Raw genomic sequence first — 17,930 nt, forward strand, 5'->3', positions numbered from 1 at the left:
TTCTCGGACCTCAGAGACCCCCAAACCCGACGACCACAGCCAGCAGCCCCGAAGTGCCGAGCAGTTTGCAGACCCCGCGGCCAGGCCTCGCCGGCCGCCCTGCTCCCGCCTTCCCTCCGACAGAATCCCAGCCCGGAGCGGAGCGCCTCGCTGGGTGCCCCTTCCCGGCAGGGAGGCTGCGCCCGGCCTCGGGCAGCTGAGGCTCCCACCGGCCGATGGGGCGTGGATTTGCTAGGACCACCGGGTTCGCCGCCGCCCCTCCCTCTAGCTGCGCGTCTCCATGTCCCCCATCCTCAGCCGCGGTCCCCACCTCCTAGGAACTGTGCGAAGCCTTCGCCCTCCCTGTCTCTGGGGAGTTCCGCTGCGTTTCCCGGCCTTCGCCCCCAGCCCTGGAGCGCACCGCTATTCCGGGGCCTCCAGAGCTGGGGGAGGAGCCGTGCCCGGGACGGCCAGTCGGCTCGCAAAGTTTCAGTAAGTGGCATCTCGAGCTCGCCGCGAGCCAGCGGATCTTTACGTAACTTTGTGTCCAGGGCAAGCGAAAGCGCGCTCCTCAGCGCGCGCGCGCACATTACATTTACACACACGCTCACACACACACACACTCACACACTTCCACGCATCCACTTATACACGTCGCACGGGACTGAAAACTTCGGCACACTCTCCGTTATTTCCCGGGGTTCCACTGTCAAGTTGACCCTTTGGAACTTTTCGCAACTGTTTCTGAAGTTCCCCTTCTCCCTTTACTTTCCCTCCCAATGTCTTCCCCAACCCCAGCCGTAGGACTAACCTGTGGAATCCATGTCGGGTTCCTCCAGTAACCCACAATGCATGCTCTTCCCATGGACAGCACAGGCGCTCCCCAAAAGTCCTGATGTTTGGGGGTCCCCTGTGCTAGAGACGCCCAGGGAGGAAGGGAGTGAGGAGAGGAGAAGGACGGACGCAGAGAGTGCAAGGGCAAAAGGATGAAAGAGGAAAGGAAAAGAAAGAGAAAGAAGAAAGAAAAGAGAAAGAGGAAAGAGGAAGAGAAGGGAGAGAGCGCGGAGAAGGGGGAGAGAGGAAGGGCGAGCGAGCGAGGGGACACTCAGTAATCCAGCCGGGCAAAGCCAAACCCGTCAAAATGTTTGCGGATGTTTCATGGGAAAAAGCATCATTTTATAGGAGCCCCGATGGGAGCAATGTCATTGATAGGCCAGCCGGCCTGATGAATGGCCGCTCGTCAGATGGGGCCGTGGCGAGGCGCACTGTGAAGCCCATTGTGGGCCTGTTTTGAATAAGAAAAGCCGCCTCCGAAAAGGGGGGCTCAGAGCGACGCAATCCCAGCCCTCCGACTTCCCCCTTCTATTATAGCATTAGCAACGTTTTTCTTATTTAAAGTTCCAGAGGCCTTCTCCAGCCTTCGCCCGGCACTCATTATAGGCGAAATCAAAATTGGCTTAGATGCGGCCCCCTCTCTCCTCCCCACCCCTCCCTGGACCCGGCCAGGCGAGGCGCGGGCGGGGTGGGTGGGGGGCGACAGGGGACTCCGGGGAGCCTGGGGCGTCGCCTACGCGACCACGAGTGGGCCCCACTCCTTTGCCTCTCTTCTTGTGCCCACCCCCGTTGGGTCCCGGGCTGAATTTTGAGTGGGGGCCCTGGGAATGCCGGAGGAGGTATGCCTTGATCCCTTCCACGCGGATCCGCGGACACGCGTGGAGGAGACCGCTGAGGCGGGCACAGGGGTAGGGGAACTGCAGCCCTCAAACCTCACCCCCAACCTGGGCGGTGAGAAGGCTGCTTGGCAAGGAGGGTGTGAGTTCTCCTCCAGAACTTTGTCTTCCTCTGCGTCTGTCTGCTTCACCGTGTCTCTCTCCTTTCCCGTCTCCCTCTCTCTCTCTGCTTGTCTCCCTGTCTGTCTCTCGTCTGTCCTTCTCTCGCCCTCTGTGTCTCTCTCTCCGGTTTTGGCTGCCTGTCTTTCTGTCCAGCCCCTGCCCCCACGTCTCTTTGTCTCTCCCCAGGACTCGGCCCCTCTCTGTCTCTATCCCCCTTGGTCACTCTGACACCCCCCTCCCCGCCTCTTCCCGTAACTCTGTCTGTCAGTCTGTCTGTGTCTCAGTCCCTCCCTCCGTCCCCCCGCGCTCGCGCCCCTGACCCCCCCGCCCGCGCCCGCCAGCCTCCAAGTTTGTGAGAAGCCCCGGCGTCCAAGTGGGGACGCGCTTTTCCCAGGGTCCCCCTCCTCAGCTGAGTTTAAAGTACAGAAAGAGGGGGGCGAGGAGCTGGGGGGCTGGAAGTGGAAGTGTCGGGGGTGGGGGCAGGCTGCGTCTCTGAGGGCCCCGATAAAGTGGCCGTTCGCGGGCCGGCCGCGCTGTGATTAGAATATGAATGGGGCTCGGCGGGCGGAAGAGAAAGGCGGATTACCCCGGTGCTTTGACCATGGACAGAGGCAGCGCCGGCCGGGCCGCGGAAGGGGCGGGCCGGGCCGGGCGGCGGGGTCCCTAACGCCGGGCGGGGCGGGGGAGGGGGGGCTCTAACCCGGACCCCAAGCTGGGCGCGGTGTCCCGCAGCCCCTCGGAAAGCCACACCCCGTCGACCTCCGCAAGCGGGGCTAAGTGTGACACTGTGTGTGGGGGGACCAGGGGCCAGCACGTGTCGAGTTAAGGTCACGGTGCGGGAGGAAGGAGGCGGCACGAAATGAGGGCTGGACAGAGCCCAGGCTTGGCGTATTTCAGAGCACTGGGTTCGAATCCCCACTCCGTAAATTCCTTAATCTTCCTGGCCTCGGCTTCCTTATCTGTAAAATGGGGCAAAGACACAACGTTTGGGGGAAGAATAAACGAGGCCGTGGATGTAAAAGGAGCCGAGCGTTTGCTGTTTCCTCTACTTGCAACTCTCTTTACCATCTGCCCCTCCCAACATGTCCCCGCGTGGCTGGCTCCTTCCCACCAAGCTGGTCTCACCTAAGTGTCCACTCCTCGGAGTGGCTGCGCCTGACCATTCTGTGAGGTCCTCTCTTATTTTGGCCGCTGCCTGGCTCATTATTCGTTTGTTTCTGCAGGAACTTTGTTCGTAGCTGTATGCTTAGAGCCAGGGACCTTCTTTCCAGCTGCGATGGTTGGTGAAGGGAAAGGGGTCGATGAAAACCGTTGGAGATTGAAGGCGACGGTGTCAGTCACCGCTTGTCGTGATGTGTGTGGCGGCAAAGAGTCAGTGGGGGCTTTGGAGTCAGAAGAGCTGAGCGGCTAAGCCCACCGCTTGCAGCCTCAATTTCTCCTTAGGCGAAATGGGGCGAATGACGAGTCTCCTTTGCCGGCAGCAGAGGCCTATCCCAAGGGAGAAGACCGCCCCGGAGCTTGACCAGATGCAGGTAGATGGTCCTCAGACTCTGGAGAGCTGCCTCCAATCTGAGTGCGTTGGTTCCCTGGAAGAATCCTTCAGGGGTGCTGGGGTCCCGGGGGGTCTCCAGAGGGCTGAAGGGACTATTATTATGGCTGTTACTATTCCTCTCATTTTCATTATTATACACGCGAAATGGAGGTGGGGTGGGCGGGGCTCGCCCGGGAGAGGTGAGGAGAAAGTGGGCCTGCGGTAGGCTGCATGCCCTGCGCAGCTCAGGACACAGACTAGGTGGGGGGCAGCGGGTCCCTGCACTGCATTAGTTAATCTGGGAGGGCAGCAGTTCTCAGCCACGACTGTGCCTCAGCACCCTGGAGCTTAAAGAAGTGAAAATAAGCACTTATTCATTCATTCCTTAGCAAAGTTTTATTGTGTATCTACTGTATGCCCAGCACTATTCTAGAGCTGAGGATAGGGCAGTAGACAAAATAGACTGAAAAGACCTTTTCTGCCTTCCTGGAGCTTACATTGGCGTGAGGAGAGGTAGATAATATACAAGATGTACAATTGGATTATATAGGCTGTCCGGTGATGAGTGCTATGTAAGGGGTGGGACCAGGGAGAGCCTCTCTGAAAAGGTACCATTTAAGCTTTAAAATAGTGCTATCTAGGGGCTGGTGACAAGAGTGTGTTCACTTGTGAAAATTCATTGAGTTGTGTCCACTATGATTTTATGCATTTTTCTCACTATTTCAAACTTCCATAAAATGCTTGTTTAGATTTCATTAGAGTTCATTAATGCTAATAGTGATTATAATAGTAACAGCTACCATTTACCCTTTGTGTATTGATTTTAACTGCTTCACTGTGACAGACGTTTTCACGCATTCTCAGTTAATTCACACAATACAACTAACTGTCCCCTCAGTGAGGACAATTGGCGTTCAGAGTGGCTTTCCTGCCCTTGGACAAAATGATGAACCATCCAATTCTTATCTTCCAGGAGCTCAAAATCTAAAACAAATATAGCACAGGTCTGTGGTGGGGAAAGTGTTTGTGCTCTGGGAACCAACAGGAGGGACACGAATCTGAGCCCAGGCTGCTGGTGTCAAGGCAGGCATCCTCCAGGATGACTAAGCCAGGCAAGGGGATTGAGGGTGTCCCAGACAGGCCAGGGCAAAGAGGAGAGCATGTGTGGTAAGTTTGGGGGTTGGACCTTGAGGGGGCTGCACATGAAAGGGGAGGAAAGAGGAATAGGTGATTTCTTTGGGAAGTAGGCAGGGATCAGATCAGAAGGGTCATGCTGAGAACTTTATCCTGGAAGGGTTTTGAGCATATAGGGCTAGGCTTGTGTAATGGAGATACCAGTGAGCAGAGTGTGATCGCAGGAGTGGTGGAGGTCATTGGGAGAAAGAGAGATCTTGATGGCTTGAAATAGAGACATGGCAGTGGGGGCAGGGAGCCATGGCTGAGGTCGAGAAACTGAGGCAGCCATACCCACCAGCCTTGGTGTTGACTAGACATGGCCAGTGAGGGGCAAGGAGAGGTGATGTCCATTTTCTGACTTGGGCTATTGATGCCGTTCACATAGATGGTCCGATGCGGGGGAGGGGAGTGGTAGGAGGAGGGAAGGTTTAGCAGCCAAGGAAAGGTGACATGAAGTGCTCATACAACTTCCCTGTGGTCCAATAGCAACAACAGGCAGGTAGACGCCCAAAGCATGCAGGAGGCACTGCTGTGTAGACTGCTGCTGAAGCCCTTGGCATGGAGGAATGAACAGCACAGAAGGGGTAGCTGCAGGATTGGGTCCCTCGAGATCAGCCGACAGAACTGCCTCCACTGCCGTGTTCTGCGCTGTCCTTCCCAATCCTAACACTCACTTCATTGCAATTATTTACTTGTCTGATGCTTTCTTTTCTTTACGGAACTTACCGCCATCTAAAATTGTTTGTTTGTTTCCTCGTTCACTGTATGCCTCTCCACACCAGAACGCAAGCCTCAGGAGGACTGGGACCTGGTCCTTGCTCACTGTTGTCACTTCTGTCTCGGGACAGCATTTATTGACCACTATGAATGGCCCAGCCCCTGGCCTGACTGGTAGCAGGTGACACAGCCCCACAAGAGCACAGAATGATGGATTTCCTCGTGCAGCGAAGTCACTGGACCTGAGTTTTACATTTTGCATAGTACTGAAAGGTTCTGAGTTATTCTAAGTGAAAATCAGATAGAGAGCTCTGTTCAACTGATTCTAAAAACGAAATTGAAAGGACAATATCTCCTCTTTAAAAATTTCCAAAACATGTGCACATTTATATTTTAGAGTTGCAATATGTGCGGGTCTAAGCCTGGACCACCTTCAGTAGAGAAGCCTCTGCTGAGTAAGATTTCTGTTCATTCATTCATTCATTCATTCATTCAGCCAATACATGAACAACCGGTCATGTGCCAGACTCTGCTCTAGGCAGAGGTTCAGAGGTTAACAGCATAGACAAGCGTCCCCCTCTTCCCTCCACCTCCTGGAGCTTACATTCTTTTGGGAAGACTAACAATAAACAAAGAAACAAACGATAAACAATATTCCTGCGTGCATGGATCTTAGTAAAGACATGAACCCCAACCTGTGTTTGTTACTGATTCATTTGCTAATTAGTTAATTACTTCACCAAACATTGCCTGAGCATCTTCTACCTACCCCTGTGAGGTGTGGGGATACATCGTCCCTTAAGGCTGTGTTTACCTTAAGTTGTCTTGGTTTAGTGAGGGAGAGTCAAGAAGAACTAGCCAACAGCTGGGTAAGTATTCTACGAGGGGTGACTGGAGCTGCCAGCGGAGGAAGGGACCCCCAGCTCACTCTGGAAATACCTGAGAGCTTTCTTGATTTCTGCCCACAACTGTCACTTAGAGTCAGAAAATGCAAAAAGACATATGCAGCGATTTTTAAAAGGGTAGCAGTATGGTCTCTCGCCTTCTAACTCATAGAACACTGTTTCTTACGTGTTGGTGTGCTGCAGAATCAGCCGAGAACTTGTCCACCACACACTGGTGAGTCCCGACCTCAGGGATTCTCAGTCAGAACGTCTGCGCTGGGCCCAGGAACATGTGCTTTATAAAAGTTTTATTAAAAAATTCAAATAAATGTAGAAGAAGAGGGAATAATGAACGGGGAATAATGTACCTACAAGAATAGGTACAATGAACCTCCATGTAACCAGAAAGTAGCTTCAATTATTATCAACGTATCGCCAAGTTGTTCCATCTGTAATCCCACTCTCTTACCCCACCTCTCCACGTGTACAGGTTAATTTCAGTGCAAATTCCAGACAACATGTACTTTCATCCATAAACACTCTTAGTATGTATCTCTAAAATGAAAGACTAAAACAATTACCACCATATTACTTTTATTACACCTAAAACATCAACAGTAATTCCATAACCATCAAAATTTTACTGTTCATTTTTGCCTAATTGTCTGATCAGTTTTTAAAAGTTGGTCTGTTTGAATCAAGATCCAACCCAGACGCACACAATGCATGCATTTGGTTGCTGTTTCTCTTAAGTGTCTTTAAATTTGGAGACTTCCCCTCATTTTATTCCTTCGCATGTATTTGTTGACAAAACCAGCTTGTCTGTCCTGCTGCATGCCCGGCATTCTGCAACAGGCTGACTGCATCCCTGCTGTCATTTAGCATGTTCCCTATGGTTCCTGGAAATTGTTAGAGGGGTCTCGAGACTTGATCAGATGCAGATTCCAGTTTTTGGCTAGAAGAGCACGCAGCTGGTTTCTGTACTTCCTATTGTATCGCACCAGGATTCGTATACTACCTCTCTGGGTTGTTAGAAAGACTGATGGAGTCAGGTGTTACCAGGCCCCAGGTTCCTTCCACACTTGTGCTCTGCTTTCTGTGTGCTCTTGTCCTCTGCTATTAGGACACGATCTCAGGTTATTTATTCTTTATGGTCACAAGATGGCTATAGTTACTAAAGTGTCATAGCATCCCTTACCTACTTCCCAAAGACTGGAAGGAGAAGAGAGAATATGTCCCTTCCTCTGTCCTTTTCTTTTTTTTAAAAAATAATTGTTTTATTTTTTAATTACAGTTGATATACAATAGTATATTAGTTTCAGGTGTGTAACAGTGATTAGACATTTGTATAACTTATGAAGCAATGACTCTGTCCTTTCTTGAGAGTAGGAAAACTTTCTCAAAAGCCTCTTGGAAGATTTTTCCTCCTGTCCCATTGGACAATTGATTTGCCTGTCCATTTGTAAACGACTAACAGCAAAGGGCAAATAAATAGCCATGGTCGGCCAAGATGAACCCAAATTCTTCCCTGGGGCTGCAGAGGAGTCCGTCTTCCTTTAAAACACACAGACATCAGGTACATCAACCAAATCTGTGTTCAGTTACCAAGGAAGTAGGGGAGGTATGGGTAGGCAGCCAGTAGTGCCTACCATACCATTTAATAGAAAATCAGTCTTGCATAACTTCATGCTGTGTAGTGGGAAGGACCCTTACGCTCAACTGAAAAACATGCTTTTTGTCAACCAACACTTTCACTAGAGGCCCTTGCCTTTCCAGAGCTCATGACCGCCAACACTCTCCTGTTCGATTCCCCTCAACAGTTCACTTGTGAGAAATAGTATTCACCAAGGATGGCACAAAGCTTTGCGCTCCACCTATTTCTCAAGATGGAATCTTCAGAACTTAGTTCCTTGGTTTGGTTTGAAGGTACAAAGACCCATGTCGCCAGTCCTGCAAAAATCTCTCTCCCCCTTCCTATTCATGAGAAGAACTGATTTACCAGAGTGAAATGCTTCACTCTTGGTCGCCAGCACTCGTGTATATACTCGGGAACTGTGCACTGAATGAATGAATGTCTGCTCTTAACATGCACACATGACTGGCAGAGAATAATTTACACACTTACTACAATTCCAAGAGAACTTCCAATGTGATTTTAGTTTATCTGGAAGCATTAAATTGGTGGGTCTCAGTTGAGAAAATTTTTATTACTATGGCTTTGTAACATTGCCTTATATCTAAAATAGACAAGTTCTCCCTTCTTTTCTTTTTCAGAATTAGCTACTCAAGGAACTAATTTTTTCATATATATATTTTAAAATAAATTTGTCAGATTGAAAATCCTTGAGGAATTTTAACTGGACTTGAATGAAAATTAAAATTATCAAGATGAAACAGCGTGGCTACATGTTAGTCATTCCGTATATTAGCAGTATAATCTCTCCATTCAAAGAATTGTGTGCCCTTTGAGTTTCTTGGTAAAAGTCTTTGCCTTGGTTTGATTTATTCCAGCAGTCTCTATGGTTGGGTTCCTATTGGACATGATATCTTGTTTGTTCTATTTTACATGGGATACTGCGGGTATAGAGGAACACTATTGGATTGTTTTATGACTTTATGTAGGCATGTGGCAATCTTGGAGATGCACTACTTGGATTTCCTTCAAGAGAACCTGCTGCAGGGAGCGTGGCTGGCGGACCGTCCTTGCTGCTGCCACTGCTGCCTTCTTGCCTGCTGAAGCCACACTTGAATGACTAGGCACAGCAGGGTGATGAGGCTGGTTCACTCTTGCAGGAGACAGACTGTGGCTTGAGGGCTCCCTCTTCGCTTAACTGAAATAGTCTTAGAACCTTGTTGAAATCTGAGAGTCTTCCCACCCTACCTACCTTCCTCCTCTCCTTTCACAGTTATCACATATGCACTGTCGTGAAGAGTCTCCCAGTCTTTGTGTGTTCTAGTCCCGTTACTGTTTCTTTATGGGCATTTCTCCCCAGTAAATCTCTTGCATGAGTTATCTTGTTTTTGCCCCTGCTTCTGGGAGGACCTTAACTGAGACAAGGAATAATTTACGTACGGTAAAATGCACAGATCTTCAGTTTACTGTTCCATAAGTATAACAAATGCGTATACCTGTGCCTCTCATACTACCAACCATTCTTGCTGCCTTAGATGTTTCCTTCAATGATCATCTAAAAATACATGTATTTCAGAGAATTCTTAGGCGAGTATTTGGGTATGATCACTGTATCTACTGAAACACATTTTAGCAATATATACCATCTTCTTTGTCATATATCTATTTGTTTTGATAATAAAATTGCTACATTCAAAAAATTCATATTCTTCTGGTTAGTCTTCATCCCTATATTTAAAAAATATTTTTGTATCCTTTTGCTTTAGTGTTTCTCTTGTAGATATTATTAGACATTAATCCTCTCTGAGTCTTTATAGTTTTGTACTGAGTTTTATCTGTTTCTACTTATTGTAATTACTCTTCTATTTAAATTCTTAAAAATCACGTTAGCCTTCATTTAATGTATTCTATTCGTCACACTTTCTTTTCATTCTTCCTTGCTACTTGCTATTAAAGGGTAAAATTGAACCAAGTTTTTGTGTTAATAAGTTATGAGTAACCATGATACTAAAATTGAATGTACCATTTCAAGCAAAATAAATTTCAATCTATCTGATCAACCTTAGTTACTGATCTCCATACAATGGAAAGTTTCCTTTGCTTATTTTATTTTCATGGTTGCTGAGTTTTACAACAGTGAAATTTGCCAAGTTATTTATTTATCCTTCCATTTCTGTTCACATTCCCCTGGTGTTTTTTTCTTCTTGTTGGAACACTTCTTCTCCGGAGGTTTTCAAAGAGGGCTTTTGTATGGTAAACTAATTATTTTGACACCATATTTAAAATCTAATTTAGCTGGACTTGGAATTTTAGGTCCCAACTTCTTTTACTTCAATACTAAAAATATGGCTTTTTGATCTTGCAGATGTTGCTGCTGAGAAATATGATGATGGTTTGAGTTTTGCTTCTTTGTAGGCAATTTGCTTTGTATCTAGTAGTGTTTATACTTTTCTCTTTATCTTTGATGCACTTAAATAACATAAGAATGTATCTAAGGTATGGTTTTCCCTCATCTATCTTATTTCTTAAAGTTGATGTATTTATACTTTGAGGTTTTGCAACCTTCTCTAATCTGCTATTATTTCTTTAAATATTCATTCTCTGTATTTTTCCTCGTCTTCTGTGACTTCAATTATATGAATGTTGATGTTTCTACTTCCATTTTTCATGTCTCAAGCTTTTTTTTAATTTAATTTCAACTGTATTGCCTATCCTGGTGCTTTTTGGAACTGAACTACTTCTTTGATTTCTTCTATATTTATTTCTATTAAGTTTTTTGTTTCAATTTTTTTCATATTTAGAAATTCCTCTTAGGCTTTATGCCTTTGGCTTTATGGTATCTTTTTTTTTTTTTTTAAATCTCTTTAGTATAGTTACTTTTCTTTCTCTTTCTGTTTGGTCTGCAAAATTTGCTTCATCTGGCTTGGATTTTTCCATTTGTTGTTTTTCTCTTATACTGGTGACCCTCCCAATAAGTCTAATTATTTTTTCCTACGAGTTTCTATTGAGGACTATCACACTACAATGCAGGGGACCCTGTCCCTATTCTCCTAGAACAGAGGTTCTCAACCAGGGGTGATTTTGCACCAACAGGATACAGAATTTCAGGAGACATTTTAGGTTGTCACACTCTGGGCGGGGGCGGAGAGGGTAGCAGTATTAGAGCGTTGCCACTGGCTTCTAATGGGTAGAGGCTCCTATAAAACCCTAAAATGTACAGAACACCCTTTCACAACAATAACTTATCTGCCCAAAATGTTCATAGAGACTAGATGCCTGAGCTGGTGAAAAGGCCCAAAGCATAAGCCCTGCTTCTGTCTTGCCAGAAAAGTTTGACATGGGGGTTGCAGAGAGAGAGAGAACACACCTCAAGATGTTATGGTTTAGACGTCCATCCTGGATCCGCTCTTTGGCAAGTTGTCTGCAAAGCAGGAATCACCACAGAGCAGACTGGGCAAGTGAGGAATGCCAGGGGGCTGGCTGTCAGCTGGCACCCATTGTTAACTGGTTCTGAAGCACCCGGCTTGGCTAGAATGTCCACTCTGATGTTATGTTGGCGGTCCTGACAGTACAGGGCTGGCTGCTGGGTGTTTTTTTTTTTGCTTCACTGTAATACTGCGATGGACAAAGTCCACCCAGAACAATGTTAAAGAACAAAAGACATATCTCAAAGTCTCTGCAACCCAATGCCCCTTTCTCCATCCATGGGGCTCAGCCATGTTCAGCTCTGGGCTTCCGCTTTTCTCCCTTACACCAGGACCTAAACTCCTGTTGCACCAGAGATTTTTCAAGAATTTATGTTAATGTCACACAACTTCCTTCTGGTTTTATGAGGTGGGATTTGGAGCAAGGAATTAGTGAGGCTAAGCTGATTCTTCACCTTGTCAGAAACTGGAACTCCCAAATTATTTGGATTTTAAAATTGCATATACATGCTTTTTCGATAAAACAAAGTTAATTTAAAAATAAATAGAAGAACAAGCAAACCGAAGAAACTGAGGGGATGTGCAAAAGTTACCTATGAGTAGTGCCTGAGAACGAGTTAGTAAAGTTAGAATTAGGTTCAACTTGAACAAGTGACCCAAAATAACAGTGGCTTATTCAAGCTAGAAGTTTCTTTCTTGTATGTGAGTACACACACAAAGTAAAGATATTACTTCAAAGATATTTGAAGTAAAGATATTACTTCAAATAATTCTCTCTTGCATGACCTACATTCCTAAGATTACCTGCTGGTCCAAGATAGTTGTTTCAGCTCTATTTACCATGTATATATTCCAGCTAACGGGAAGGAGAAAGGGGGAAAGAAGAGACAAAAAGCATACATGATAGCTGGATTTTAAAGGTGTTTGTTCCCTACTGTAGCGCAATAAGCCACCCTAAAACTTAGTGGTGTCACAGAACAATGTATTGTGTATCACGAGTCTGTGAGTAGACTGCACAGTCCTTCTGCTTTACATGGTATTGGCCGGCATTCGCGACAGCTGATAGGTCCAAAATGACCTCAACCACATGGCTGGCAGGCTGGCACTGGCTGTTAGGTAGCTCAGCTGGGGTCACTGCCTGAAGCCTCAGTTCCCCTTCTGAGGCTTTCTCTCCACAGTTACTTGGGCTCCAGCAGAGCATGGAAACTGTGTTCAAAAAGGCCTATTCCAAACATGAGTGCCCCAAGAGGAAGGAAATAAAAGCTCCGATCCTCTTAAGGCCTGAGCTTGGAAGTCCCTGAATGTCCCTCTTACTGCATTGTATTGGTCAAAGCAGTCACAGGGCTAGTGATGGTGGACATGCCCCACCTCTTGACATGAAGAGTGGCATGCACATCTAGGAGGGGCAGACTTGTTGGGAGCCATCTTTGGGGGCTAGCAACCACAGAAACTTTATGGAAGTTGTCATAGGATACCTCTGTGTATTTCCTGTCATCCCAAACTAAATCAGATGATCATACTTAGCTGCAAGGGGTGGGGGGAAATAAAGTTTCTAAACTGAGCATTCATGTACCTGAATAAAAACTAAGGGTTCAACCTCTATGGAAGAATGAGGAATCTCTAACACAGAGGTGAAATGAGTCATCAGAACATGAATGGCCTGAAGTGGTTATCAGGAACCAGGACACAAAATCAAGGGGCAGCAGAGGCAGGGAGACCAGAGAAAAGGATAGCAAGGAGAGTGGGACGACAAAACAGATTATTGCAAGAACAGGGTTTAGCAGATCTGGTGACAAAGATGCTCTTAGAAATTATATTTTATGCCTCAGTTTATCCATTGATTGTCAGATACTTATCTATTCCTCACTATAAATCAGGCACTGGACTAAGTGCTAGGAATATAATAAGACATTGTTCGTATCCTCAGGGATAGATGTAAGGTAAAGGCAAAAATAAAAGACAAGGCTATCATGCTTCTTCCTCCACCACCTTCCAATTTAGGGGACACTTCCCTACTGTCACATAGGGTAGAAGCAATGAAAAGCAGCTTAACTGCACTAGCTCTGAGAACCTTTATTCAGAAGAGTGGTAAATATTTCATATTTGGTAGAGTTTTCTAAATCCTTATCTTAAATTTCATATTCTAAAAATAGCCATTCCTGGGTTTTTAAACTACGTTAAGCCCCAACTGTAGACATGGGCAGGTTTGCAAGTTCGGCATCTATCTAGTCACACTCATTCTACTAAAAACGGTGCCATTTTTTCTTTGCTACCATCGACTTCAGTGTATGTGGTTGAACTTTATGGAATTGACCCCATTCTTTGGGGTGGGGGGGGCATGTGGCCCAAACATAGCCTGGGCTTTTGTTAGAATTCTTGCAAAGGAGAGCCTAAACTGGAAGGGTGAAAGGCTGGATCTGTGAAGGCCACCTAAGAAGAGAGCCTGCCATCGACTGAGCCCTTCCTGGATGGAAGCAGAGCCAAGAAATGAAGGGAGACAGTCCCAGTGATGCCTTTTGAGAGTATACAGCCTTGTCTGAAGTTCAGTCTTCTCTTGAACTTTTCAGATATGGGAGCCAATAAATTCACCTTTTTGCTTAAGGCAGTTTGAGTTTGGTTTCTGGTACTCGCAACCAAAAGGCTCCAAATAAATAATTTCGTATGTCATCGACTTTCATCAAATCTTCTTCTTCTCTTTTGGGACACTTGGTTGATGTTTTTTAATGATTAGGTTGGTGCAAAAGTAATTGCGGTTTTTGTAATTATCTTTAACCTTTTAAACTGCAATTACTTTTGCTCCAACCCATACTATTTCAATGTTGATCTCCCTCGTGGTTCCCTCTCTCATGACTATGTGCTCATTGAGAGGAATGGTGACTAGGAATACCCCACGATTTACATGGTGTCTTCCTGCTTGCCTCCCTCTTCTTGAACACAGAGCTGCATTCTCCAAATATAAGTGTGTGCTGCCTCCACTGCACTGCTCTTCTCTCTGGCAATGGTAGATGACTAGGAATGCCTCCTCTCAACACTCCAACAGGGTAAAAGCACCTCAGCCTTGCTCTGTCACTTAGAAAAGTGTCTGTCTTATAATACATCTTCAATAAATATTAGTGACACTAACGACAATTAAAATTAATAATTTAAAAGTATAAATTGTTATTCTGCTCCTTTTTTTCCTGCTTAATAATGTGTGTTGGAGCTCATGACATATTATATGTATATGGAGCTCCCTTGGTCTTTACAGTATTTCTTCATATGGATGTTCCATCGTTTTTTAATCAGTTCCATCTTTGTTGATATTAGATTGTTTCTAATCTTTTCTTTCTAGTATAAACAATGCTGCAGTGAATTTCTTTGTACACTCACTTTGCCTACATGTGCGAGTATATGTAGGATATATTACCAGAAATAGAATTGCTGGATCAAAGAGAACATGTATTTTAAAATCAGCTTATCAAGTTCCATGAACATCCTGTTGGAATTGTGATTGGAATTTCATTAAATCTATAGATCATTTTGGGAAGAACTGGCATCTTTACGTTATTATCTTCCTATTCAATAACATAATAGATTTCTTTATTTAGATCTTTATTGTCTCTTAATTGATAGAGAAGAATAAAAGGCCCAAAGAAGTCAATACCTTCTAGGGAAAAAAAGTAAGGAGGAGAGACTTGACCTATCAGCTATTCAAACTTATTATGAAGCTACGTCATTCAAGGTATCATGGTATAGGAGCAGGGATAAACAATTTGAACATTGAATAGAGATCTCAGAAACAGACCCACTTATTTGTCATGGCTGATCACTGGTGAAAGAGGTACTATTCTATAAATGGATCTGAAAAAAAATTGTTCATATTGAAAAAAATGGAATTGATCCCTACCTCACACCACACAAATAACTGACTTGGATCACAAACTTACATGCCAAAAGCAAAACTTTACAAATTTAGATTTAAAAAAATAGGTGAATATTATTCTGATTTGAGGGTAGATATCTTAAACAAGATACAAAAATGTTAACTCTGAAAGAAAATCCTGATAAATGTGCCTCTATAAAATTAAAAACTATTCGTCAAAAGACACTAAAAATAATGTGAAAGGCAAGTTATAAACTGTCTGCTTTAATCTTGCTATATCAACTTTTTTTTTTTAGCATTTCCTTGGCATATGTTTTTATTCCCCTTGCTTTTCAATCATTATATGTGATTTACCTTTAGGTATACCATTTGAAATAGGGGTATAGCTGGATTTTAAAAATCCAATTTGATAGTCTCTTTTTTGGTTATAATAGGGAAGTTAACCTGTTTAGTGGGTTGAATGGTGACCCCTAAAAAGACATGTCCAGTTCTTTACGCTCAGAGTCTGTGAATGTGGCCTCATTTGGACAAAGCGTCTTTGCAGATGTAAATAAGTTAAGGATCTTGAGAGGCGATCATCCTGGATTATCCAGATGGGCCCTCAACCCAATGACAAGCATCCTTATCAGAGACACACAGGGAGAGACACACAGAGAAGAGAAGGCCACGTGAAGGAGGCAGAGATGGAAGTTATGGATCCACAAGCCAAAGGAAGGGCTGAAGCCACCAGAAGCTAGAAGATGCAAGGAAGGATTCTCTCTAGACTCTCCAAGGGAGCACGGCTCTGCTGACACTTTGCTTTTGGACTTCTGGACTCCAGAACACTGAGAGAATCAATTTCAGCTGTTTTAAGCTACCAAGTTTGTGGTAATTTGTTACAGCAGCCCTAGAAAACCAATACAACCTATTCACCTTTGTTCTGATAAATACCACATTTGGAACTATTTTTAATTATCTATTTTTGTATTTTTTTAAACATTTTTTTTCCTGCCTTATTTTCTTTCCTGATTTCTGTTGGATGGAGAAGTCTTTCTATATTCATTCACCTTCCTCTGTGCGGACTATATTTGTTCTGATGGTTGCCCTTGAAGTTTTAGCACGTATATTTAATTAATCTTATAAAAAGCCTAAAGTCACAAATAAAACAAGAATCTTAACATGCTTTACGTGCCCATTGAGCATAACCCCCATCTAATATTGATTCCTATAATTTACTTCACTTTTCTATACACAAAAAGTTAATGGTTTTTATAGTCTACAGTTAATTAAATTTATCCACACATTTATTAATTTCTGAGTTCACCATTGTGTCTTGAATCCCACAGCTTTCCTTTTTTTCTCCTTACTAAAGAACACATTTAATGGATAATAAAGTCTTTTAGTCTTTGTATGTTGGAAAATGCCTATTTTATCATCACACCCCACCGACTCCCTCATTTTCTCACTCTCCTACCAGCCATCCTAGTGGTTCCACTCAGTTCTCTCGGTACTGAACCAGGTCTTCCTTGGCCACATAGGGTGTCTGCCCCATGGTGACACTGAAGCAATGGTAAATTTGCTGCCAACCTGTCAGTGGACAGCCTGATTTAATTTCTGGGCATAAACTGAGCTGTGTTCTTTGCCTCCCTAGGACCACAGCTCCATGCACGCCTTGCACGAGGCAGCAGTTGGCAATGATTTTACATCTCTCTCTTACAGATGGAGGCGCTCTGGTGCAGCCTCTGGTTTCGGGTGATGACCTTGGCTGTATATAAACAAGTTCAGATCCAGTTAACCCTGCAAAAGATAAACGCCCAGCTGCCATGGCAGGTTCTATGCTCAGCTAGCCAGTTTCTTTAGCTGAGGGTCTCACTTTGTGTTACTGTCCTCTTTCCTAGTGCGTGGAGATAATTTGTTTTTAAACCTTGCAATGTTTGTTTAATTTTGTTTGTGCTTTTTATCCATGATTGCTATCTATTTGGGGAAAAAGGGTATACCTCAATGTATGAACTTATAGAATTATATTCTTTAATTTTCCAGAAAATATTTTTAAAGCATTAGAGTTCAAAGAGCAAATTAAAATTTTGGCTCAATCCTCCCTGGGAAACCATATGTGACATTTTTGGTAGAAGACAGTTGACTAAAGCTTTAAAAACAGATAATTTTTGACAAAGAAGCCAAAACATACAATGGAGAAAAGACAGCCTCTTCAATAAATGGTGCTGGGAGAATTGGAAAGCCACGTGCAAAAGAATGAAACTAGACTGCTGCTATCTGTCTCCATGTACCAAAATTAATTCAAAATGGATCAAAGACCTAAACATAAGACCTGAAACAATAAACTGCATAGAAGAAAACATAGGTACTAAACTTATGAACCTTGGATTCAAAGAGCATTTTATGAATTTGACTCCAAAGGCAAGGGAACGAATGGGACTATATCAAACTAAAAAGCTTCTGCACAACAAAAGAAACCATGGACAAAATAAAGAGGCAACCAACCGAATGGGAGAAGATTTTTTACAAAGGAACTCATACAACTCAACAACAACAAAAACAAACAATCCAATTAAGAAATGGGTAGAGGACCTGAAGAGACATTTCTCCAAAGAGGACATACAAATGGACAACAGACATATGAAAAAAATGCTCAGCATCACTAATCATCAGAGAAATGCAAATAAAAACCACAATGAGATATCACCTCACCCCACTTAGAATGGCGATCATCAACAAGACAAATAGTAACAAGTGTTGGAGAGGTTGTGGAGAAAAAGAAACCCTCACACACTGTTGGCGGGAATGCAGATTGGTGCAGCTGCTACGAAAGGCAGTGTGGAGGTTCCTCAAAAAATTAAGAATAAAATTACCATATGACCCAGCAATCCCTCTCCTGGGTATCTACTCAAAAA

The 17,930-nt window shown here is 44.3% G+C and overlaps 1 protein-coding gene across 2 annotated transcripts in view; it reads right to left on the reverse strand.

Moving 5' to 3' along the window:
* Positions 1–1,128, reverse strand: part of RFX4 (regulatory factor X4) — a 139,258-nt gene extending 138,130 nt beyond the window's left edge. The window contains exon 1 of one of the 2 annotated variants that reach the window (XM_081060966.1): positions 791–1,128. In XM_081060966.1, coding sequence (XP_080917092.1) covers positions 791–833 — 43 coding nt within the window. In that variant the 5' untranslated portion in view covers positions 834–1,128. Of the gene's footprint in view, positions 1–310; positions 380–790 lie in introns of those variants that run through there. The other variant, XM_081060967.1, reaches the window with a different exon arrangement.
* Positions 1,129–17,930: the final 16,802 nt, after the last annotated feature.

This window comes from Rhinolophus hipposideros (genome assembly GCF_964194185.1).
Source record: "Rhinolophus hipposideros genome assembly, chromosome: 9".
In the NCBI taxonomy this organism is placed as follows: Eukaryota; Metazoa; Chordata; class Mammalia; order Chiroptera; family Rhinolophidae; genus Rhinolophus; species Rhinolophus hipposideros.